General features: G+C 47.1%; 4 protein-coding genes across 4 annotated transcripts; 3 read left to right on the top strand and 1 right to left on the bottom strand.

The window, feature by feature from the left end:
- Positions 1-7,155: 7,155 nt before the first annotated feature.
- On the top strand, positions 7,156-13,327 carry LOC124681605 (probable serine/threonine-protein kinase BSK3). The gene is made up of 11 exons (XM_047216488.1): positions 7,156-7,557; positions 7,648-7,883; positions 8,615-8,750; positions 9,285-9,418; positions 9,520-9,625; positions 10,668-10,753; positions 11,228-11,416; positions 11,552-11,716; positions 11,871-11,984; positions 12,250-12,513; positions 12,859-13,327. Exons 1-10 carry the CDS (start codon positions 7,464-7,466, stop codon positions 12,490-12,492), a joined length of 1,503 nt encoding a protein of 500 aa, XP_047072444.1. The 5' UTR covers positions 7,156-7,463; the 3' UTR covers positions 12,493-12,513; positions 12,859-13,327.
- Positions 13,328-15,523: 2,196 nt separating this feature from the next.
- Positions 15,524-17,667, top strand: LOC124681606 (vesicle-associated membrane protein 714-like). The gene is made up of 4 exons (XM_047216489.1): positions 15,524-15,922; positions 16,143-16,333; positions 16,430-16,593; positions 17,337-17,667. Exons 1-4 carry the CDS (start codon positions 15,697-15,699, stop codon positions 17,425-17,427), a joined length of 672 nt encoding a protein of 223 aa, XP_047072445.1. The 5' UTR covers positions 15,524-15,696; the 3' UTR covers positions 17,428-17,667.
- A 1,399-nt stretch (positions 17,668-19,066) lies between these two features.
- Positions 19,067-19,738, top strand: LOC124681604 (casparian strip membrane protein 2-like). Its single transcript, XM_047216487.1, has one exon. It carries the CDS (start codon positions 19,067-19,069, stop codon positions 19,736-19,738), a length of 672 nt encoding a protein of 223 aa, XP_047072443.1.
- A 134-nt stretch (positions 19,739-19,872) lies between these two features.
- Positions 19,873-20,704, bottom strand: LOC124681607 (serotonin N-acetyltransferase 2, chloroplastic-like). Its single transcript, XM_047216490.1, has one exon. The coding sequence runs from the start codon at positions 20,622-20,624 to the stop codon at positions 20,031-20,033; it is 594 nt and encodes a 197-aa protein (XP_047072446.1). The 5' UTR covers positions 20,625-20,704; the 3' UTR covers positions 19,873-20,030.
- Between the last annotated feature and the right edge of the window lie 1,870 nt (positions 20,705-22,574).

Below are 22,574 nucleotides of genomic sequence, written 5' to 3'. Positions count from 1 at the left end.
ACCACTTTATTATTGCCTCTTGGACATATCTCCAACACGACGAGCCCGACGAGCGCGTCAAGAAGGACGTCCTCGACGACAACATGTACAACTTCCACCAGTACTACGACCCCTCTAGGCGCCACAACTACTACTAGTTTAGTTTTAGGTTTAAATTTCATAAAATTTCGTTCAAATCCATGTAATATATATCAAATTTGAATGAATTTAACTGCTTTTCGATTAAGTTAAAAAATCTAAATTTCTTTTTTGGGAACAACTGGGCAGCACGTCCCAAACGCGGCAGAAAAAACTGCGTGTTTGGGGGAGGCTTTGGGGATCTTAGAGCATCTCCACCGGCGCCTCCCAAATAGTCTCCGGCAGGGGCGCCGACACTGCCGTATGGAGGACGCCGACACAACATCCTCCATTTGGGGGTGTTGTTCCCACACCGGCGCACCTCATACGACAGCCCCAATAGATAATTTGAATTTGAAAACTCAAACACAAGCATAGAAATTCGAATAAGTTTACGAATATGAAGTTTGGGCCAACACACGGCCACCAAATTCGAATAGGTTTTGGAATAAGAAGTTTGGGCCAACACACGGCCACCAGATCGCCGTATCCGGCGCAAAAAAAAGGGCTTCCAAGCTAGATGATCACATGAAGGAGGTCACGGGCGGCTCAACCTCGACGACTTCCTCATCGGCGGCCGACGGCAGCTCCGTCACTGCAACAGGATCCACGGTTGCCGGGGGAGGCATGAACGTCGACAGTGCTGAGGGAGACATGAACGTCGATGGTGCCGGGGTAGACATGAACGTGGACGGTGCCGGGGGAGACGCCGACGCAGCTCGCGCCGCCATCACCTCTTGGCCGATGTGCTCGCGGTACATCTCGTGCCACGCCCGCGCCAACGGGTCCATCTTCTCCATGTCGGCCATCAAGATCTTCGATTCTTGAGACATTTTGGCCAACGATAGCTGCGTCGCTTCATTGGTGGCCTTCATGGCAGCGGCGTGAGCTTCCATCTTCGCCGCCTCCACCCTCTCCCTCTCCAACTCGATCTTCATGTCTTTCTTGTCGAGGATTGCCTTCCACACAACGGCGGCCCTATCGGCAACTTCCTTGTTCTCCACCGAGAATGAGGTGATCATCTTCTCGATGGAGGCGTCCATGGCTGCCAATACCGGAGCCGCGTTCCTCTCGGTCTTGGCCTTCTTGTTGCCAATGGGGCGCCTAGTGGAGGCGCCGGCTGGATCGACCGGCCCATGTTCCCCGTCCTTCGGTAGAGTGTGGAGGAGGTCGTCCCATTTCTTGCAACCTTGGAGCTTGTTGTAGCAATGCACGAACGGGAAGTCTTTGTCCTCGTGTTGGTGCTTGTACATTTCGAGAGTTTGGAGCATCTAACAATATATGATGCAAAACAATGAAACAAGTTGGATCATCAAATATATATGAAAATAGATGGATCATCAAATATATATGTAACAAGATCGATCATCAAATAGATATAGAACAAGTTGGATCATCATTTCATATGTAACAAGATGGTTCATCAATTCATATAAAACAACATGGATCATCATTTCATATGTAACAACATGGATCATCATTTCATATGTAAGAAGATGGTTCATCAATTCATATGTATCAACATGGATCATAATTTCATATGTAACAAGATAGATCATCAAATATTGTTAGAGGAGCGGCGTTCCATCTCCTTGTCCAACTTCCCTCCTGCGACATGGTCACCGGCTTCTCCTTCGGCGCGTCGGTGCGCGTCTTCGGCGGCGCCTTCTTCGGCGCCTTCGCTCCCTTCACCGGAGCCTTTCTCTTCGGTGCCATGGCGTGGCGGCAAGGGTTTTTCGGGTTGGAGGCTGGATGGGAGATGGAGCAGCTGACGGGAGAAATGAGCGGCGGAGGGGATGGGATCTTGGGGGAGAAGATGTATATTTTGTCGTTGTGTGCCTGAAAGGCGGCTCCCACGCCCAAAATTTTCAGCCTCGCGAGGTGCCGGCGCGCCCGATTCGCGCCCTTGGCGAAGGGGTCGGCACGGGGTTGCCGGCGCTTCTACTGGGCTCGAAAAATCACTAGCGCCGTTTGGGGCGCGCCGGTGCGAGCCCATTTTCGCTCCCGGCCCCAAATCGCTATCGGAACCGCTATCGGGGCGCCGGCGGAGACGCTCTTAGCCGTATTTTGGGGAAGCTGTGCCACACATTCTTTAGAGCATCCCCAGCCATTGGGGCTCCCAGGGCTGAAATCCGGCGCTATTTAGCGCCGGATTGGACGAAACTTTGGCCCAGTGAGCGCCGAAGTTCCAGCTGTCTCCCTGCCTGGCCCGGGGTTCGCCGTTTTTTAGAGAAAAACATCCCTGAATGACAAATTTCATGCATAATTCGGTGAATTTGGCCAGTTTTGCCATCATTTTGCTTATTTTTACAAATAAACGTTACAGTTTAACAAAACAAGACAAGTTTTCAAACAAATCAAATGGAAACTAGTTGGTGTTGCCTCGAAGCGTCCATAAGTGCTCCACCAGATCATCCCTGCACTCGTTGATGCATTGTGGAGTCCCGAATCTCCTGACGCATAGCGATGAACGCATCCCACGATGCCGGCACCTGGTGGTTAGGCTGTGCAAGAGGACCCTCTCTGTCATATGGTGCAGTTTGTTCGCTCAGAGGGACCGGATGCTTCCGCTCATTAATGAAGCAAAGAAATTCATCCATCATAGCAAAAGAGGCAATGTAAAATAAAAGGCAGAATCTGTCAAAACAGAACAGTCCGTAAAGACGGATTTTATTGAGGCACCATACTTGCTCAAATGAAAATGCCCAAATTGAATGAAAGTTGCGTACATATCTGAGGATCACTCACGTAAATTGGCATATTTTTCTGAGCTACCTACAGAGAGGCAGGTCGAAATTCGTGAAAGAAAAGAAATCTGTTTCTGCGCAGTAATCCAAATCTAGTATGAACCTTACTATCAACGACTTTACTTGGCACAACAATGCACAAAACTAAGATAAGGAGAGGTTGCTACAGTAGTAAACAACTTCCAAGACTCAAATATAAAATAAAAGTATCGTAGTAAAAACATGGGTTGTCTCCCATAAGCGCTTTTCTTTAACGCCTTTCAGCTAGGCGCAGAAAGTGTATATCAAGTGTTATCAAGAGATGGAGCATCGATATCATAAGCTCCCCCATCTGTAGTGGTACTAAGGGCTTTGTCAATTTTAGGCCTATAATAATATTTTTTTGGTTTAGGCACTTTAGAGACATACATAAACTTTTGCTCCTTACCCACATAAGCTTTCTCTCTAAACTTTATAGATGAAAAGGTTGAACCCAATGTTCCCATAGCCTCTTCAAGTTCACTAATCCTTTGGGTTTGATTATCATGGTTAGCACAAGATTCTAAGATGGTGATTCTCTCATTCATTCCACCTAGAGATTTATCAAGTTTATCAGTGCTATCAAGTAGTGCTCCCAAAGTAGTATTAATACTTGGAAGGTTTTGCTCTATGGTTTCCAACTTTTTCATGACATCTTCAAGAGAGGTTTCAATTTTAACTTCATTAACAGGTGGTGTTCCAAATAAACTCTAAATAATGCAACTAGCTTCTAAAGCAGGAGCGCCTAGGAAGTTACCTCCTGCGAGACAATCAAGAACATACCTATTCCAGCTAGAGATACCAACATAAAAATTCCTGAGTAGGATAGTGGTGGAGTGTTTCTTAGTGCACCTATTATGGGCATCACTAATTCTATACCAAGCATCTTTTAAACATTCTCCCCCTTGTTGCTTAAACGAACGAACTTCAACTTCAGGATTACTCATTTTAGCAGTAGTAAATAAAACAAACTAGATAAAATAAATGCAAGTGGCTAATTTTTTTTGTGTTTTTGATATAGAGTGCAAGACAATAAATAAAGTAAAGCTAGCAACTAATTTTTGTGTGTTTTGATATAAGTGCAGCAAACAAAGTAGTAAATAAAATAAAGCAAGACAAAAACAAAGTAAAGAGATTGGATTGTGGAGACTCCCTTGCAAGCGTGTCTTGATCTCCCCGACAACGGCGCCGTAAATTTAGCTGCCGGCGTGGAGTTGACGTGGGAGTTAGAAATCTCTCGTGGTGTAACTTTTCTTCGCTTCCCGGCAACGGCGCGTGAAATTTAGCTTGATACGCGTACAGCACGCGTCCGTTGGGAACCCCAAGTGGAAGGTGTGATGCGTACAGCAGCAAGTTTCCCTCGGTAAGAAACCAAGGTTTATCGAACCAAGTAGGGAGTCAAGAAGCACGTCGAAGGTTGATGGCAGCGGGATGTAGTGCGGCGCAACACCAGGGATTCCGGCGCCAACGTGGAACCTGCACAACACAACCAAAGTACTTTGCCCCAACGAAACAAAGTGAGGTTGTCAATCTCATCGGCTTGCCTGTAACAAAGGATTAGATGTATAGTGTGGATGATGATTGTTTGCGAAAAACGATAGAACAAGTATTGCGATAGATTGTATTCGATGTAAAAGAATGGACCGGGGTCCACAATTCACTAGAGGTGTCTCTCCCATAAGATAAATAGCATGTTGGGTGAACAAATTACGGTCGGGCAATTGACAAATAGAGAGGGCATGACCATGCACATACATGATATGATGAGTATAGTGAGATTTAATTGGGCATTACGACAAAGTACATAGACCGCTATCCAAGCATGCATCTATGCCTAAAAAGTCCACCTTCAGAGTTATCATCCGAACCCCTTCCAGTATTAAGTTGAAAACAACAGGACAATTGCATTAAGTATGGTGCGTAATGTAATCAATAACTACATCCTCGGACATAGCATCAATGTTTTATCCCTAGTGGCAACAACACATCCACAACCTTAGAACTTTCCGTCACTCGTCCCGCATTTAATGGAGGCATGAACCCACTATCGAGCATAAATACTCCCTCTTGGAGTTAAGAGTAAAAACTTGGCCGAGCCTCTACTAATAACGGAGAGCATGCAAGATCATAAACAACACATAGGTAATAGATTGATAATCAACATAACATAGTATTCTCTATCCATCGGATCCCGACAAACACAACATATAGCATTACAGATAGATGATTTTGATCATGTTAGGCAGCTCACAAGATCCGACAATGAAGCACATAAGGAGAAGACGACCATCTAGCTACTGCTATGGACCCATAGTCCAGGGTGAACTACTCACTCATCACTCCGGAGGCGACCATGGCGGTGAAGAGTCCTCCGGGAGATGATTCCCCTCTCCGGCGAGGTGCCGGAGGCGATCTCCCGAATCCCCCGAGATGGGATTGGCGGCGGCGGCGTCTCCGGAAGGTTTTCCGTATCGTGGCTCTCGCACTCGGGGGTTTCCGCGACGAAGGCTTTAAGTAGGCGGAAGGGCAACGCGGGGGGCCACACGAGGGCCCCACACACTAGGTCGGCGCGGCCAAGACCTGGGCCGCGCCGCCCTATTGTGTCGCCAGCTCGTGGCCCCACTTCGTCTCCTCTTCGGTCTTCTGGAAGCTTCGTGGCAAAATAGGCCCCTGGGCGTTGATTTCGTCCAATTCCGAGAATATTTCCTTACTAGGATTTCTGAAACCAAAAACAGCTAGAAAACAAGAATCGGCTCTTCGGCATCTCGTTAATAGGTTAGTGCCGAAAAATGCATAAATATGACATAAAGTATGCATAAAACATGTAGATATCATCAATAATGTGGCATGGAACATAAGAAATTATCGATACGTCGGAGACGTATCAATAGTCTTCACAAATGTTGCCCACTTTGGATAGATACCGTCAACAAGATAGTATCCCTTGTTGTACTGCCGGCCATTGGTCACAAAGTTAACCGGGGGAGGATGACCCTCAACAAGCTTGGAGAAGACCGACGAGCACTGCAAAACGTTGATGTCGTTGTTGGATCCCGGCATACCAAAGAAGGAGTGCCAAATCCAGAGATCATGGGTAGCCACTGCCTCAAGTATCACAGTGCAGCCTTTTTTGTGACCCTTGTACATTCCCTGCCAGGTAAACGGACAGTTCTTCCATCTCCAATGCATGCAGTCAATGCTTCCAAGCATCCCTGGAAATCCTCGAGCTTCATTGACAACGAGGATCTTAGTAGTGTCTTCGACAGTCGGTGATCTCAAGTAGAAGTCCCCGAACATTGCTATCACCGCCCTGCAGAACCGGTAGAAACAATCAAGGGCCGTGGACTCCGCCATCAGAAGATAGTCATCTGCAGAATCACCAGGAGCTCCATATGCCAGCATCCGCATAGCCACCGTGCACTTTTGGAGGGCGAAAAACCCTGCCATGCCGGTGCAATCCAACTTGCATCTGAAATAGGAGTAGTAGTCTCGAAGGGCATACACAATTTTCAGGAAGAGCTTCCGGCTCATCCTGAAAAGACGCCTGAAAACAGCCTCACTGTGCAATGGATCGTCGGCGAAGTAGTCGGCGTAGAGCATGCAGTACCCCTCCATTCGCTGCCTTGGCTTGCACTTCCGGCGACCTGGTGCCGACCCACCACGGCGACCAATGACAGACTCGGCGTACAAGCCGGACAGGCAAGCGAGGATGAGCAGGTGCTCCTCGTCTAGGGCAGCGGCAGCCGTTTCTTCTTCAAGAAGCTCGGCGAACATCTGCTCCTCCTCCTTGTCGGAGACCATGTCTAGCCAGGCAGTTGGACGAACACCTGCCGGGCGTGTCGACGAGGAGCGACGGGAGCTGCCCGGCGGCGGAAAATAGGCAGAGGGTGGAGGAACGGCGGAATATAGGCTGCTGGGTGGAGAAACGGCGGAGTTCGGGCAACCCGCCGGTGGATTGCCGAGGGGTGGTGCCGGCGGCGAGAGAGCAAAGGGAGGGGAGGAGGAATTTGCGTCGACAAAGTGGTGGGGTTCGTTTGTGCTCTCGCTGACAGAGCGGGCCCGTCCCCGCTTTTCTCTCGTTCGGAGTCCCCGAGCGCTCTCTGGACGGATGAAAGGCCTAATCCGGACGAAAACAAAAAACCGGAAACACGATTGAACCATTTTCATCCATCCAAATTAAAAAAAGGCGTCCTAGGAATCTCGTCGTCGGGGAGATGACCGGAGATACTCTTATCACCGAACGGGTTTGGAGATGGCGGGCAATTCTCGGCACCCAAGTCGCTCCCGCCGCCCTCCCTCACGCAGGTGCTTCCACTCCGTGTGGATCCCACGACCAAAAGCGGAGTTCATACCTGAAAGTCTCTGAAGCTGAAGAAACATCATCAGCCGAAAAAGCAGTTTGAAGGAGTCGAACAAGAAGAACAAGTCCGCGCATGCCGCCGCCCACCCCACTAACTCTAACCGCGCGCACGACTTCCCCGTCAACTCGCACCTGCCTTGCAATCCGGATTTCCTCAACCGCGATTCGCCTCCTCCGCCTCCTCAGATCCCGCAAAACCATCTGCTCCGATTCGCCGGAGAATGGGGGCGGGGCCGTGGAGGCTGCTGTGCTGCTGCTGCTGCTGCCGCGGCGGGTCCGATCGTACTGACGCCAAGCTCAGGCCCGACGCCGCCGGTGCGCGCGTGTCCCCCTTTCGATTGCGGTTTCTTCCTTCCCGAATCCCCTCCTCTCCGTGCCCATTTTGATTGAGGGTTTCTGCTGCAGGCGGGGAGGCGGCGGCGGCGGCGGCAGGGGGGGAGTGGTACGACCTCCCGCCGTTCCAGGAGTTCACCTTCCAGCAGCTGCGCCTCGCCACCGCGGGCTTCGCCGCCGACAACATCGTCTCCGAAGGCGGCGACAAGGCGCCCAACGTCGTCTACAGGGGCAAGCTCGACGCCCAGCGCCGGATTGCCGTCAAGCGGTTCCACCGCAACGCGTGGCCCGACGCGCGCCAGTTCCTGGTGGGTATTCCGTATTCCCACTCCACGCCCCGCCGCACCCCGCCCCCGAGTTATTCGGAAAGGCTCCATTTTTAACTGATTCACTAGTTTTCTCGTCCATCCTGAAATAGAGGCATCCACGCACAGTTTGGATGGGATGGGAATGGCCTGTGCTTTCTTTTTTTTAATATAATAGACCAAGATTAAGACAGCTTGCAGATGAAACACCCTGATTTTTATACGTAAACTGCCAAAAAGTTTGATTTTTTTTTATGTCTGTTTGTCTCACCCTGTCTGTTAGACATTTACTCCCTCCGTGCCACAATATAAGACATTTTGTCAAGCTGTTTTACTACCAAACGCTCTCAAGTGTGAAATATAAAGGATTACTTTCCTCACTATTTCTAGGACTTGGCGATGTATGCACTGCTATACCTTGTTGCCAAATAACTTGATTCACACCTTTACACTACTAAAGTGGTGGTTTCCAGTGTAACCAAAAATGCGCCTTGTCCTTTTTTGTGTTGTTAAGATGGATCCATACTCCTTGCTATATCTAGACACATCTGCTGCTATATTGCCTCGGATTCTCTTACTCCACATTGCCAAACTCAACCCAAAGGGAGTTCACGATAATATCAAATCGTGTCATTTTGCCTAGAGTAGAACGATTCTTCAAATTTTGCATCTGGCCTGGTAAAACATTCAGAACCGATGAGTGATACCCCTGGGAAATGTTTCTGTGCTTCCAGGAAGAAGCTAAGGCTGTTGGCCAGCTCCGGAACAAACGATTCGTAAATTTGCTTGGTTGTTGCTGCGAAGCTGATGAAAGGTTGCTTGTTGCTGAGTACATGCCCAATGACACACTGGCAAAGCATCTGTTCCATTGTGAGTTGATCTCTTGATGATGTAGCTAAGTCTTCATGAAGTTTCATCTATTTTCCCTTTGTTTCTGCTGAAGCTGTTCTTGAGAATGTTTCTGTAGGAGGCAGCCTTTATGATTTTTTATTTTTTAGTTTGGGCCACCAGTAAATTTTGGCAGTTGACACATGATCCTGTACTGAAAATGTACTCCAACTGAACGTGTGCATAATAGTTGAAACCTTTATTGCAGTATATAGAACTGATTATGCTGATTGTTCTTTTGTGTATTTCTAAAATATTTCTCTTTTAAACAATACTCCCATAAAAAGGAAGCATTTTTCTATTGTGAAGTGCATAACCTCTTCACAACACACTATTTACCCACATGTCGTACATTCTCTCTGTGAGCTGCAAAGCTGAGCCAGGTGGTCCAGAGCAACCCATTCACAATCCACAGTATAATGACTGTTATACAGTACTACTTATGTGATCCTCATTTTTTCCTTTGATGATTATAAATAGGTGATTTTTTTTCACATCACATTTTCCATTTCACAGGGGAATCACAGGCAATGATATGGCCCATGAGATTACGGGTTGTTCTGTATGTCGTCGACGCTTTAGATTACTGCATAAGCAAGGGCCGGGATCTCTATCATGATCTTAATGCCTATAGAGTTTTGTTTGATGATGTGAGTATCGTGTAGTTTATTGTCATTGAAATGTTGGCATCACCTGCCACTCTCAGTATTATTTGAAACCTCCGAGATTGTTAACACTTGACACCCTGCAGGACTGCAACCCTAGGCTTTCATGTTTTGGTCTAATGAAGAACAGCCGGGATGGCAAAAGTTACAGCACCAATTTGGCATTTACTCCTCCTGAATATATGAGGACTGGTTAGTCCTTAATTTCCAGAATGTGCTAAAAATAGCTAAGTGATGCCCTTAATGTGATGTTTTAAAGTCTGTCTATAGTCTTGTGACCAGGCTATGTTTCTATGTAGATATGACTAGCCACTAATTATGTGCTACCTTTTTATTAGAATTAAATTTAAGACGTTGTCAGGATTATTAGAAATTTCATGTCTTTGCACCTGAATTAGTCTATTCCCCGCTCATATATCTGATGATTATATGAAATTAGCTTACAACAGTATGTGATGTTTTTGCCGTAGAAAATTATAGCTTTCTGTACACATAGGAAGGAGGCAAAAACTCTAAAAAAAAATCGAGAAAACGCAAAAAGCCTTTGCGTTTCATTTCATTGAAAAGAAGGGGGGAAATCGTTTGTTGTTACAATCCTCCTAAGACACAGTTCTCTGAAAGGAAAACAAAAAGGTACAGCTCAGTGAACATCCCAGGTGTGCGGCAGGAGAACACGCAGGCCCGGCGCACCAGCCCTGGCCCAAAGGGCACCTTCGTCTTGGATCTTCGCGACGACATTGTGGACGGATGGTTCTGCCCCGTTGAGCACACAGTTGTTGCGCTGCTTCCAGATTAGCCATGGGGTGAGAAGGGCGATCGAGGCGAGACCTTTGTGCAGCGGTTTGGGGCTGCAGGTTGCTCGCAGCCAGGAGAGGACGTTGTGCCAGACCTGACGGGAGAGGCAGCAGGCATAGAGCAGGTGCTGGATGGTTTCCATCTCCTGGTCGCAGAGCAAGCAGCGTGGGTGGTGCTGGAGGCCTCGGCGCCGAAGGCGACCAGGGTTATGGCTTTTTTTGTCATGGGGATTGATGCATGCTTTCGACTGCACAATACCATTTTGCTCTTATTATCAATTGAATTTATTACAGTACAATATAGACCAGAGACTGCAATGGATGGAGTTTTCACTTTCTAACTTGTACTGTCTTGTCCTACTGCACATGTGAAGATTTATTTTAGTCGTCGCGGAGCTTTCAAAGCTCTAGTTTGCCTTACACTTCGGTTTTACCTGCAGGAAGAATAACTCCAGAAAGTGTCATATACAGCTTCGGCACATTGTTATTGGATGTTCTTAGTGGGAAGCATATTCCTCCTAGCCATGTAAAATTTCTTGGTTTTACTGTCATAAACTCATAATCATGTATTTTATGCTCTACATCAATGTTATACAAGAGTTATATCTAAATCCAGTTACATATAGTGTGAAATTGCTTGCTGTTGTCTATTTGCTTCATTGAGCAATGCAGAGTACATTAAATGTTTTTTGTCTGCACAGTTTCTACTGTGTTCAGACTCTTTACAAGTATAAGGGACTTGCAATTGATATCAACATCTCTTACTTAGTTGGGAGCATATCGAAGGGTGTTGTAATGATGAATCTATGGGATAAATGAACAAAGCAGTATTTTACTTTAAACCTTGATGCACCTGTACACACCTCAGCTTGTATAATCTAGAAAAGCAAGAGTTGGATGGAGTAGGAAATATTTAATAATTTGGTAAAACTAGAGAACAAACAGAATTTGATATTTTGTTGTTACGGTTATTTCAACTGATTACTGCAAATATGTCCAGGCCCTTGATCTGATTCGAGATCGAAACTTCAGTATGCTCATAGACTCCTGTTTAGAGGGCCAAATTTCTAATGAGGAAGGAACAGAACTGCTGCGTTTAGCTTCAAGGTGCCTGCATTATGAACCACGAGAACGGCCTAATGTAAGATCTTTGGTTCTTGCGCTGGTTTCTCTTCAGAAGGATGTCGAGGTGAATACATATCTCATCATACATCTCCAGTATGCATTAAAGCATGTTCCTGTTCCTTTATTTGTGTCCTTACGTTTTGTAGTCAAGATGGTTCATCTTGAGAATATTTTTTGATAATACCAATATGCTTTGCAGTCTCCATCTTACGATCTGATGGATAAGCCTCGTGGTGGTGCATTTACCCTTCAATCGATCCATCTTTCTCCTCTTGCTGAAGCTTGCTCCAGAAAGGATCTTACTGCAATACATGAAATTCTAGAGTCAACTGGCTATAAAGATGATGAGGGAACAGCGAATGAGGTATTTGATCTGTACTTAATCTGAACCTCCAGGTGTCATGCTATATTTTTTTTACTAGCGAAATTTGTTTGGGAGCAATATATTGGTGTTTATTAGTGGTTTTTAATATTTCCGTGAGCACTTTGCCTAACTTGTTTCTTCTTGGCGTTGGTAGCTCTCATTTCAGATGTGGACTAATCAAATGCAAACTACCATTGACTCAAAGAAGAAGGGCGATAGTGCATTTCGACAAAAAGATTTTAGCATGGCCATTGATTGCTACTCTCAGGTTACCTTTCATCTGCCTAGTCGGTTTCACTTAAGTTGTCATTTGTTTCAACTGGTCATAATTAATTCAGAACACCGTGTATTATTTATATGAAACAGTTTAAATACGGTGTTCTCCATCTTCTGCAATGACCCTAACTAAGTTGATTGACCATATGCCTTTCTTTTGGACAAATGTAGCTTCGAACTGTTTGTAATTTTGTATTGGCTTCACAAGTTTCTGTTCCTGGAGGTCAATTTTGATTATTATTTTAATTGCTGTGCAGTTCATTGATGTTGGTACCATGATATCGCCAACAATCTATGCCAGGCGTTGCTTGTCATATCTCATGAATGACAAGCCACAACAAGCTCTGAATGATGCCGTGCAAGCTCTGGCGATATTTCCTACATGGCCGACTGCATTTTATCTTCAGGCTGCAGCCCTATTTTCATTGGGAAAAGAGAAGGAAGCTCGGGAAGCACTCCAGGAGGGTGCAGCTGTAGAGACAAAGAGTAGGGGCCATTAAAGATGTATATCTGAACAGCAGGTACCCCCCTCCCTCAGAAAGATAACGCTACCACCTACCTGTATGTTCATAGCATGGTAACTTAGGTACTAGATTATGAAAAATAAGAAAAAAAACACCCCAGTTTGTACAAAATGGTTAGGTAATTAGGGAAATTGTTTTTTTTTGTATAATTTTGTGTAAATTACAGTTTGAGCTTGTCAGTCCCCTCATACAGATGAGGAAACTCAAGCAAATGTAACACCATCACAAGCTTTGTGATCAGTGCTTGAGTGTTGGAAGAAGGAATTTGAGAAGCGTAGCATCTTTCAGATATTGAGTTTCCTCACCATCATTGTAGTGAGAATCTTACACGTTGTTGTTCAGGTGCTCTTCACTTGCTGGAGACAGCAGCAGGTGTAATTTGGCTTAGGAGCAAGGAGACTGCCAGTTAGCCTTGTGATACATAGTATATTTTTTTTTATGTATATATATGAAAAATATACATAGTTAGAATATACTGCAGAGAGGGCAAGAGAGAGCCTATTCATCCAGTCACTCTGCCGCATAAACGAGGAGATGGAGATGGAAGAAAAGGTGTTACAGTGCATCTCAACTGTCAATCATCCTCGTCAGATCATGTTATGATGGTCATAGGTTGTAGGGTTTGTAGAGCAAGTGTTGATTGGTCTTTTTGCTCTTGTCTTGGTCCTCAGCTTCAGCTGGGCACAGTGATTTGAGAGTCATGTATTGTTAGAGTGTAGTGGAGAGAAGATTTGCTGAATTCTTCTGTAATGATTTAGTTTTGGGTGCAGTGTGAGCTTTGTATGTATGCGAGAAGGCTCTATTCGGAACAGATCATGGGCTATTACATTGGCCCCATACGCCATGAAATGGCATGTACATACAGTTCGTTTTCTGGTCTGTTGTGATCAGTTAGGGGATCTTTTTATTATTTTCCTCTTCTGCTACTAAATAAAAAAAAGGAAAATTTGCTATAGCGTACTGTTATTTTCTGGCGTTTACCAAAACACACTGCCCAATTGTCCGGTAGCAGAATTTTCCAAAAAACAAAAGCGTGCAACGTCCAAAATGTATTCAAATTTATGTTATCGAAATTAAGTCCAAAGAAATGTACTGATAAAATTGTGGATCCTTGTTCATCATTTGGCAATATATAAACCCCTTCCCCCTCTCGTGAGTCTACAGTAACTTGAGAGTCCCTCCCCTCTCCCTCTCCTCCGGCGGCCTCGCCGGCCGGAGTGACTGGGGGAGGGGAGGCCGGCTCCCCTCTGTATATAGTAGCCTAGGAGTAGTTTATGTTCCCTTCGTGGTGTCTGGCGCTATGTCGGCGGACGGAGAGCTCCCGGCGTTTCCAAGCGGCGGTGGGCGGCCGGTGACGGAGATCTGGATGGTGGCAGCGGCGTGGTGCTGGTGGTCACTGCTCAACAATCTTCTTCTTTCCCCGAAGCTCTAGGTCCTTCGGGGCCTCTCCTGTTCAAAAAAAAAAAACTGGGAATTTTATTTTTGCATTGTTGTTTTTTTATATGTTGCTTCGTCTCTTTTTTACTTGACACCTTGATGTTAAGATTAATTTTGACCATTTGTAAAAGGTAAGATTAAATTTTAAGGTTTTTTTTGTAATATACATAGACACACACTTTGGTGTATATTCCAGAGAAGAAAAAAAGTGAACAATGAAATCAATATCTCTTTGTTTTTTTCTCACAAAAAAGTCATGTTTTCCTAATCAGTATTGTGCCGTAAGATTTTTTCCGTTGTTGTGAACCTTCAACCTTAAAATATTTGATTCCCTATAATCTTAGTTGATTTTCCAACAACTTCAGTCTTCTCCATCGTGGTGCCACTATGGATGACTATAGGTGGCCGCTTCCTCCGAAATCAGCATATTTGACACACAATCTATACCGTCGACGACTGGTTTCGCCTCCTGGAGCTAGTTGATGTGGGTGAGGATTTTTCCCCCTCTCCTTTGATGCCATCACCTTAGCCCCACGACCATAACTTCTCGTGAAAGATCCACTTCCTTCACGATTCAGTGATTTTCCCTCGACTCCCAGCCCAATGGCATGACTCAGTATGTCGTCAGACAGAAGGAAACCCTACCACCCTCCATATCAATCACTCCCCCTCCCACTTCGGCCACCGCTTTGACGTCATGGGACAGAAAGGACGGGATACTCTCGCAAGTTGTGTAATAAGATCTATGACGAAGTTGTGGTATCACAATGGTGCTGCACCGACGGAGATGGCGGTGTTATCTCAAATAAAAGTCCTTCGGCTCCAACACCATCTAGATTTGTTTGATGTGCTGCTATGCTACCGAGGAGGATGTGAGTTTTTTTTTCATCATCATTATTCATGGAAGATTGGTTGGTTCTTTGTTGTCAGCACTCAGCACGACTCCATGAACAACGCCGGAGAGACAGTACCGTGCCCTTTAGTAGCAACTAGACCATTGGCAAGCAAGATCGACAACTTGGTGCGAGGATATTGGTGGCGTCGTCTGCCTAAATCAAGTTCTTTCTCCTGTTGATATGCTTGGCGTGATTGACAATCTCTATCATATGTGAAGGTCTAATATGCAACATTTCAATAAGGTTTGGTCCGCTAGCTATAGATCTTTTTGGTATTTTGGTTGTGTAATTTCTCGATGGTGTCCATGAGCTATGGCAACGCAACGGCGCAACCATGATGAGTTGAACCGTGGCTTTGGCAAAGATTTTGGGATATTTGATCTTAATCATAATCTTATTTTCTTTTGTTGTTTTCTTTGTGGTTGTAGGTCCATTTACGTATTACCTGTTTCAATCTGATATTATCAGTGAATCTAACTTAAGTGAGATTTAACTACTCCTTTGAATCTGATATTATCAGTAGAAGACATATAATTCTTTTAATTGACTTGAATTTAATATGATAATATAGTAAATCCGAGTCAATTAAAAGAGATCGAATGGAGTATACGGCACCAAAGAAGGGAAGATAATCAGAGAAAAAGTATGAGTCGAGAAAAACGTGAATAGAGAAAGCAGTAGGCGACGGCAGTACGGCACGGCGCCGCTCCAAATCCCCAAACACAACCGCTCCCAATCATACTCATACGCCCCCCTTCCTCGACCCAAGGGCAGATCAGATCAGGCCGCCGCCGCCGCCGCCTCCAAACTCCAGTTTCGACTCCCACTCTGCCGCCGCGGGCCGAGGATGGCGATCGTGTACGCGCTCGTGGCGCGGGGCACGGTGGTGCTGGCCGAGTTCGCCGCCGTCTCGGGCAACGCCGGCGCCGTCGCGCGCCGCATCCTCGAGAAGCTCCCCGCTGCCGACGCCGAGCCGCGCCTCTGCTTCGCGCAGGACCGCTACATCTTCCACGTCCTCCGCTCCCCCGCCGACGGCCTCACCTTCCTATGCATGGCCAACGACACTTTCGGAAGTCAGTTTCTTTCCCCTCTCATTCAGTCTCTTCTGCTTACTCTGTCCCGCCCTACTTACATTCTTCTTCTCTCTAATGTTGGGATAGAATTGCATGCTGGGTTTACTTCAGATAGTGTATACTGAAGAAGCAACCAGTTGTAGATATTATATCCTGGCATTATCTAGCAGTTTATCTGTAATCATCCTGCTCGCCGTTAACACTTTTGTTCATGGTGCAGGGAGGGTTCCCTTCATATACCTGGAGGACATCCAGATGAGGTTCATGAAGAACTACGGCAGGGTCGCGCACTCCGCGCTCGCCTACGCCATGAACGACGAGTTCTCCAGGGTGCTCCACCACCAGATGGAGTTCTTCTCCAGCAACCCCAGCGCTGACACCCTCAACCGCCTCCGCGGAGAAGTCAGCGAGGCAAGCACCACAAAACTGTTCGCCTCTAATACAGTCCCGGTTTATGGTGCTGAGCTTACTGAGCTTACCGTGCTTGTGTTTTTCGAGCATCTGCAGATACACACTGTCATGGTTGACAACATAGACAAGATCCTGGACAGGGGCGACCGCATCTCGCTTCTTGTGGACAGGACCTCCACCATGCAGGACAGCGCCTTCCACTTCCGCAAGCAATCCAAGAGGCTCAGGAGAGCTCTTTGGATGAAGAATGCCAAGCTTCTGTGAGTGTTGCACATCCCCATCCTCCATAGTCTGCATTGTTGTTAATTTTTTTGGGCACTAGCCATTATTTATGGATCAATCGCGTGGTTATTAACAAAAAAAAATTCTTCTACAATAGTTTAACCATACAGAGAGCAAGTCCCTTTTGCTACCGCTAAACACTGCCAGATCTGGTAAATTTTCCATGTTCCCTCAGATTCAATCTGGCAGGAAACTTGTCATTCCTGGACAAAAAGAACTGTTATATACAGTGAGCAAGTTCCCTTTTTCTATCAAAAAACACCTCCAGATCTGGTACTACTGCCAGTTATAATTTTTACATGTCCGGAGATTCAATCTAGCTGGAAAAGTGTCATTTCTAAACAAAGAGCTGTTTTTTATGAGAATGTGAGATGGTGAATTATGTGCTTCTGTTAAAGAAATTAATGGAGAGATTATATATATAGATGTATGAGTAAAATACTCCATGAAAGGGTTGACCTGATAATGGGTACTTTTAGAGGAGCTTTGGTAATTTGAACTAAATATCAAAAACCCCTACAGAAAATGGTGTTGTGGTGTGTCATAGCTGAAAATGGTGAAACCCTGATCTTTTGACAGGCAAATCTAGTAATTAGCAGATATTTGCTGGTGCAGCTGACTAATGGTTGACTATACGTTGGAGTCCTGTTTTGTGATTTCTACATGTCGATTTAACTTGTTGGCAGTTTCTGATATATTTTTCGTCCTGGAATTGTTGCAGAGCGGTGTTAACCGTGGTCATTGTGCTGCTGCTTTACTTGATCATTGCTGCTTTCTGCGGAGGCCTAGCCCTTTCATCATGCAGATCATAAAAACGCTATGGATCTACCGCAGTTGGAGCTTCAGCTCAGCTTCCAAAGTTAAAACCTGCTGTTTTGAGCGACAGATTCGCAGTTGAGTTCTCAGTAGAGTGTTTTACTCATACAAGTCAATCTGAAATGTTTGTACAAAACAGGATCTGCATGTACAGTATGTCTTTCGGGTACCTGAACTAGGTGGATGTTTACACTTTGCTGTAGTTATCTTTTTGAAGTGGTGGTTCTGTGCATGAATTTTGCATCCTCCTTATCTTTTGCAGCCATTGTGCTTGTGGATGATTTGTGTATCTCGTGGCACTGGTTATGAATGCTCAATGCCCCTGTTCATAGAAATTAATGTTGTATAGTACTCTTTCTGGAAAAATTATTGGCGTTAAGAAAGTTACCATATGTAACGAAATGTAGGAATGAAATTTATGCATGACAGGTCAAAATACTTTGATGTATGTTTTTTTATATTTTCAATTGGTTTTTTTAAATTTTGAATTGGGGTTGCTAAGATATGCAAACAGCACATGCACCAGTGAAGTCTTACTTCGATGTATGGCAATTGTTGAGGTTTCTGAATGTTGATTGCGCACATTCTGGTGCGACATCTGAAATTGAGCATAGGGAGTAGCTACTCGAAAAATCACTCCAGTTGACTATCTTGATCTGAAAGCAGATTCCCTGCTTATGTGAATGCAGTTAGTTTTGGATATGGAGAGTGGGGAAACTGTATTAGGTCTTACAATGGAATTCTGATTGGTTACTGGGTTGATGTAAGCTTTGCTATTCTAGTCCGATTGCTGAAAGCTGTAGGATTTGTGCTGCATCCTTACAACGCCAATCAACTTCATTGACGATTGGTTTTGCTATGAATAACGTTTATACATGACAGATCAAAATACATTGATGCATATTTTTATTATTTCCATCTGGGGTGGCTAAGTTGTGTGAAAGCAAAGTCATACTTCAATGTATGTTACAGTTGAGGTTTACTAATGTTGATTGGGCACATTCTAGAACGACATTTGAAAGGGAGTAGATCGAGTAATAGCTGTGTAGCTGCTTGAAAAACCAAAACCGGTTGACCATCTTGATCTGAAAGGGGATTCTGTGTTTATCTGAATGCAGTTAGTCCTGAAATATATGGAGAGCGGGGAAGCTGTATTACTTTTTTTGAACGAGATTCTTATTGGTTGCTGGGATGAAATGGCCTTGATATGGCTTGCGCTATTCTAGTGTACTTGCTGAAAGCTGTAGGATTTGTGCTACATCCTTACAACACCAATCAACTTCGTTGACGATTGGTTTTGCTATGAATATCTGCAATGTATGCAATGTCTTTCTAGTTCAACTGCTCCTGGTTGTGTCCAGTTCCAATATCTGTGAAATGCAGAGCAGTTAGAAAAGCAAATTCCAGCAAACTGAGCAACCACTCCTGCAAACCCAACCACACTACTACCTTTCAACTTCTTCACAATTAGGCATTTCAATTATTCTTCCAACAATTCCATTACCTCTACACCTGAGCTGCCTATGTGTATATATTGCACTGCATGATGATCTCTATGCAACAAGCAATCTTCATCTCCATCTCACATCCCAAGCAAGCAGCAATTGAGCAGAACAGCTAGTTACCTTAGTCATCATGAGCAGCAGCAATGAAGCCACCGTCATCCACGTTGACGACACCACCGGCAAGGCCCCGGTTACGGCTCAGCCGCCACCAGCATCAGCCCCAACCGCGCCGGTGCAGCAGCAGCGCAAGTCCGGTGGTGTGCCATTCCTCCTGCGCGGCGGCGCTGATGGCTTCCGTCGCTGCATGGCCTTCGTGGACCTGCTGCTGAGGATTGTCGCCTTCGGGCCGACACTGGCGGCCGCCATCGCCACGGCCACCTCCAACGAGACGCTCTCCGTCTTCACCGAGCACTTCGAGTTCCGGGCCAGGTTCGACGACTTCCCGACCTTCACCTTCTTCGTGGCCGCCAACGCGATCGCGGCGGGGTACCTGGTGCTGTCGCTCCCCTTCTCCGTCGTGGGGATCATCCGGCCGAAGGCCACAGTCGTGAGGCTGCTGCTGCTCATCGGCGACACGGTGATGGTGGTGCTCGTGACGGCGGCGGCGTCCGCGGCGGCGGCGATCGTGTACGTGGCGCACGAGGGGAACATGCGCGCCAACTGGGTGCCCATCTGCATGAACTTCCACGGCTTCTGCGAGCGCACCAGCGGCTCCGTCGTCGCCTCCTTCCTCGCCGTCCTCGTCTTCATCCTCCTCGTCCTCCTCTCCGCATGCGCCATCCGTCGCCGCCGACAATGCTAGGCTACAACCCATCGACCGACCGCGCCTAGTGCTTTCGGATTTCATGATTGTGCTCTCTACTTTACTTTGGTTTGGTCGTGCATGAAACTGTGCCATCTCATATATTCCTGTTCTCTGTGGTGTAAGGTGTTCGATTGACAATCAATTGTTCATCGATCACTATGTAATGTGAGTTGTATTAATCATATTTTGACATTTTCGATCAATCCCAAATCGGTGCTGAGCAAACCAGGAAGAAAAACAAAAAGAAAGAAAGAAATGCACAGCACAGCACGGAACAGATGGGTGGTGATCACTGTGCAGTCTTCTGCTTGCTGCGGTAGTACGCCATGCCCCGGATGCCGTCGGGGTCCATGGCGAACCCGAGCGGGCGGTAGAAGCCCACCACCCTGGGCTCGGCGTAGAGCACGATGTTGCCGACGCCCTTGCGCCGGAGCTCCGCCACGAGCCGCTCCATGACGGCGCGGCCGAGCCCGAGGCCCTGGCACGACGGCTCCACCACCACGTCCCACACCACCGCGTTGAACACCCCGTCCCCGGCCGCGCGCGCGAACGCCACGGGACGGCCCGTCGCCGCCGACGCCAGCCACGCCACCTCGCTGTGCTCCAGCGCGCGCCGCAGACGCTCCTCCTGCCGCTGCGGGAACCCCACGCGCGCGAACACCTGGTTCAGGGCCGCCACGTCCAGGCCCTCCGCGGTGCGCCGCACGTCGAAGCCGCGGGATGCTAGCTCGGCGTCCGACACCGTCAGCCGGACGCCGATGCCGGCGCCGGCGGCGGACGCGGCCGGACGGTGCAGGAGGAATGGGTTCCTGGGCTTGAACGTGACGGCGGCACGGAGGAAGCCGCGCGCGCTGGGGCGGGGTTGCACCTGCGGTTGTTGCATGGCTGATGTTGGCTTCAGACTCCAGTGGCCATGGATTGCTTGCTTATCCTTATTTCCATCGCTTAGGCTCCTCTCCTTCCCTCCCGCCAAGCCGCCACTAGTTCCGTTACACGGATTATCGAGGTTATTATCTGGAAATGTTTACAAACGCTACGCGTCTCAACTCATTAGAGCATCTCCAGTCGGTCGCCCCGGGCACAATCCGGCTGGAAATTGATCCGGATTAGACCTATTTTGGGCATGGGGAGCAAACGATTTTCCAGCCGTTCCGGGGAATTTGCGCGGGCTAGAACGCGGAATCTTCACTGACACGCGGGCCAGAGCGCCTAATTTGCTCCATCCGGAGTCCCTGGCAGCACCCGGAAACCGAGGATGGCCCGGGAGTCCGGACGGATTTATGCCTAAATCCGGACGAAAACGAGAAGCTGGAGGCGTGGCTGGGCCATTTTCGTCCGTCCGGGTGAAAAAAAGAGTTCATGGGATCTTCCCGGGGACATGGCTGGAGATGCTCTTAGTGTGCACCTAAGAGCATGTCTAACAGACCCCCTATTTTTCTACCCTGTAAAACGCGAGTAGAGCCCTGTATTCACGTTCCACCGGCCGAAAACTCGTCCGAGCTAGCAGACCCCGTATCCCCACCCCGTAAAATAGAATCCTACAGGGTGGGGATACGGGGTCTGCTAGATCGGACGAGTTTCCAACCCCTCAAAAAGGGGTTTTAGACAACAATTTCAGACAACTATTTCTGATCAAACATAGCACATCCAAAAGATGTGATGCATAATTCATAGTTTTTACATCACAACGCGATCAACACGATCATAGCCAATGTTCAAGCCACCACCAACACCATCGATGCAATCAACCATCAACGAGTCCATCGCCAGCGCCGCCACCACTCGCCGGAGACTCACCTCGAGGAGTCGACGCACCAACAACACTTGCAGCACGAGCTTGACGCGCGAGCATCTTCCTCGCCATGATGTACGCCTTGGTATCCTTCCACCACGCCAGCTGATCCTCGTCCATGTTCTCGGTGCGCATCATCATGATCTTCCTCTCCTCGGCCAAGAGCTCCTTCATCGCCTTGGCTTCTTTGAGTGCGATCATCCTCGATTCCAGTTCGGCCTTCACCTTGGCATCTTCCCGCCTTGCTTCCACCGTGGCAAGCTTCACCTCCTTCTTCTTCTCGGTGATGAGGAGCTTGGTCTCCAATGTCTTCATCGTCAATGCCTCCTTGGACTTCATGAGTTGATCCAACTTCTCCTTGAAGCTAGCTGCTTCGCCTTCTACCTTCATCCTCTCCTTGGCTTTCTTGGAGCCCTCGGGCTTCCCTTTGTTTCTCGCATTCATGTCCTCCGCTTCATCATCCATGCTTGAGCATTGCTTCCTTCTTGCACTTTGGTTCACTGTCCCTCAACTTCCACTTAGGAAGATGTTGAAGCAAGGAAAAGCAATGTTGGAACTGAAATTCCTTGTGCTTGGAGCCGACCATGTCTTTGTACCTCATTTGAGCATACTTGGGCTGCACAACAACAATATTAATGTGATGTTTGCACATCATTGATACGTCTCCGACGTATCGATAATTTCTTATGTTCCATGCCACATTATTGATGATATATACATGTTTTATACACATTATTTGTCATATTTATGCATTTTCCGGCACTAACCTATTAACGAGATGCCGAAGAGCCGATTCTTGTTTTCTGCTGTTTTTGGTTTCAGAAATCCTACAAAGGAAATATTCTCGGAATTGGACGAAATCAACGCCCAGGGTCCTATTTTTGCACGAAGCTTCCAGAAGACCGAGGGGAAAGGAAGTGGGGCCACGAGGCGCCGACACAACAGGGCGGCGCGGCCTGGCCCTTGGCCGCGCAGCCCCGGCGTGTGGGGCCCTCGTGTGGCCCCCGCGTTGCCCTTCCGCCTACTTAAAGCCTTCGTCGC

The sequence above is a fragment of the Lolium rigidum genome, unplaced genomic scaffold (genome assembly GCF_022539505.1).
Source record: "Lolium rigidum isolate FL_2022 unplaced genomic scaffold, APGP_CSIRO_Lrig_0.1 contig_48581_1, whole genome shotgun sequence".
Lineage (NCBI taxonomy): Eukaryota > Viridiplantae > Streptophyta > Magnoliopsida > Poales > Poaceae > Lolium > Lolium rigidum.
This window is presented reverse-complemented; position numbering and strand designations above follow the sequence as displayed.

What these genes read in the sequence shown, in the direction of transcription:
- LOC124681605 (XM_047216488.1), top strand. Translation starts at nt 7,464, where the DNA reads ATGGGGGCGGGGCCGTGGAGGCTGCTGTGCTGCTGCTGCTGCTGCCGC. An exon ending in ATAGAGTTTTGTTTGATGAT is followed by an intron (nt 9,419 to 9,519) that starts GTGAGTATCGTG and finishes GACACCCTGCAG; the next exon opens with GACTGCAACCCTAGGCTTTC. An exon ending in CCATTGATTGCTACTCTCAG is followed by an intron (nt 11,985 to 12,249) that starts GTTACCTTTCAT and finishes ATTGCTGTGCAG; the next exon opens with TTCATTGATGTTGGTACCAT.
- LOC124681606 (XM_047216489.1), top strand. Translation starts at nt 15,697, where the DNA reads ATGGCGATCGTGTACGCGCTCGTGGCGCGGGGCACGGTGGTGCTGGCC. An exon ending in GGCCAACGACACTTTCGGAA is followed by an intron (nt 15,923 to 16,142) that starts GTCAGTTTCTTT and finishes TTCATGGTGCAG; the next exon opens with GGAGGGTTCCCTTCATATAC. An exon ending in TCCGCGGAGAAGTCAGCGAG is followed by an intron (nt 16,334 to 16,429) that starts GCAAGCACCACA and finishes GAGCATCTGCAG; the next exon opens with ATACACACTGTCATGGTTGA.
- LOC124681604 (XM_047216487.1), top strand. Translation starts at nt 19,067, where the DNA reads ATGAGCAGCAGCAATGAAGCCACCGTCATCCACGTTGACGACACCACC.
- LOC124681607 (XM_047216490.1), bottom strand. Translation starts at nt 20,624, where the DNA reads ATGCAACAACCGCAGGTGCAACCCCGCCCCAGCGCGCGCGGCTTCCTC.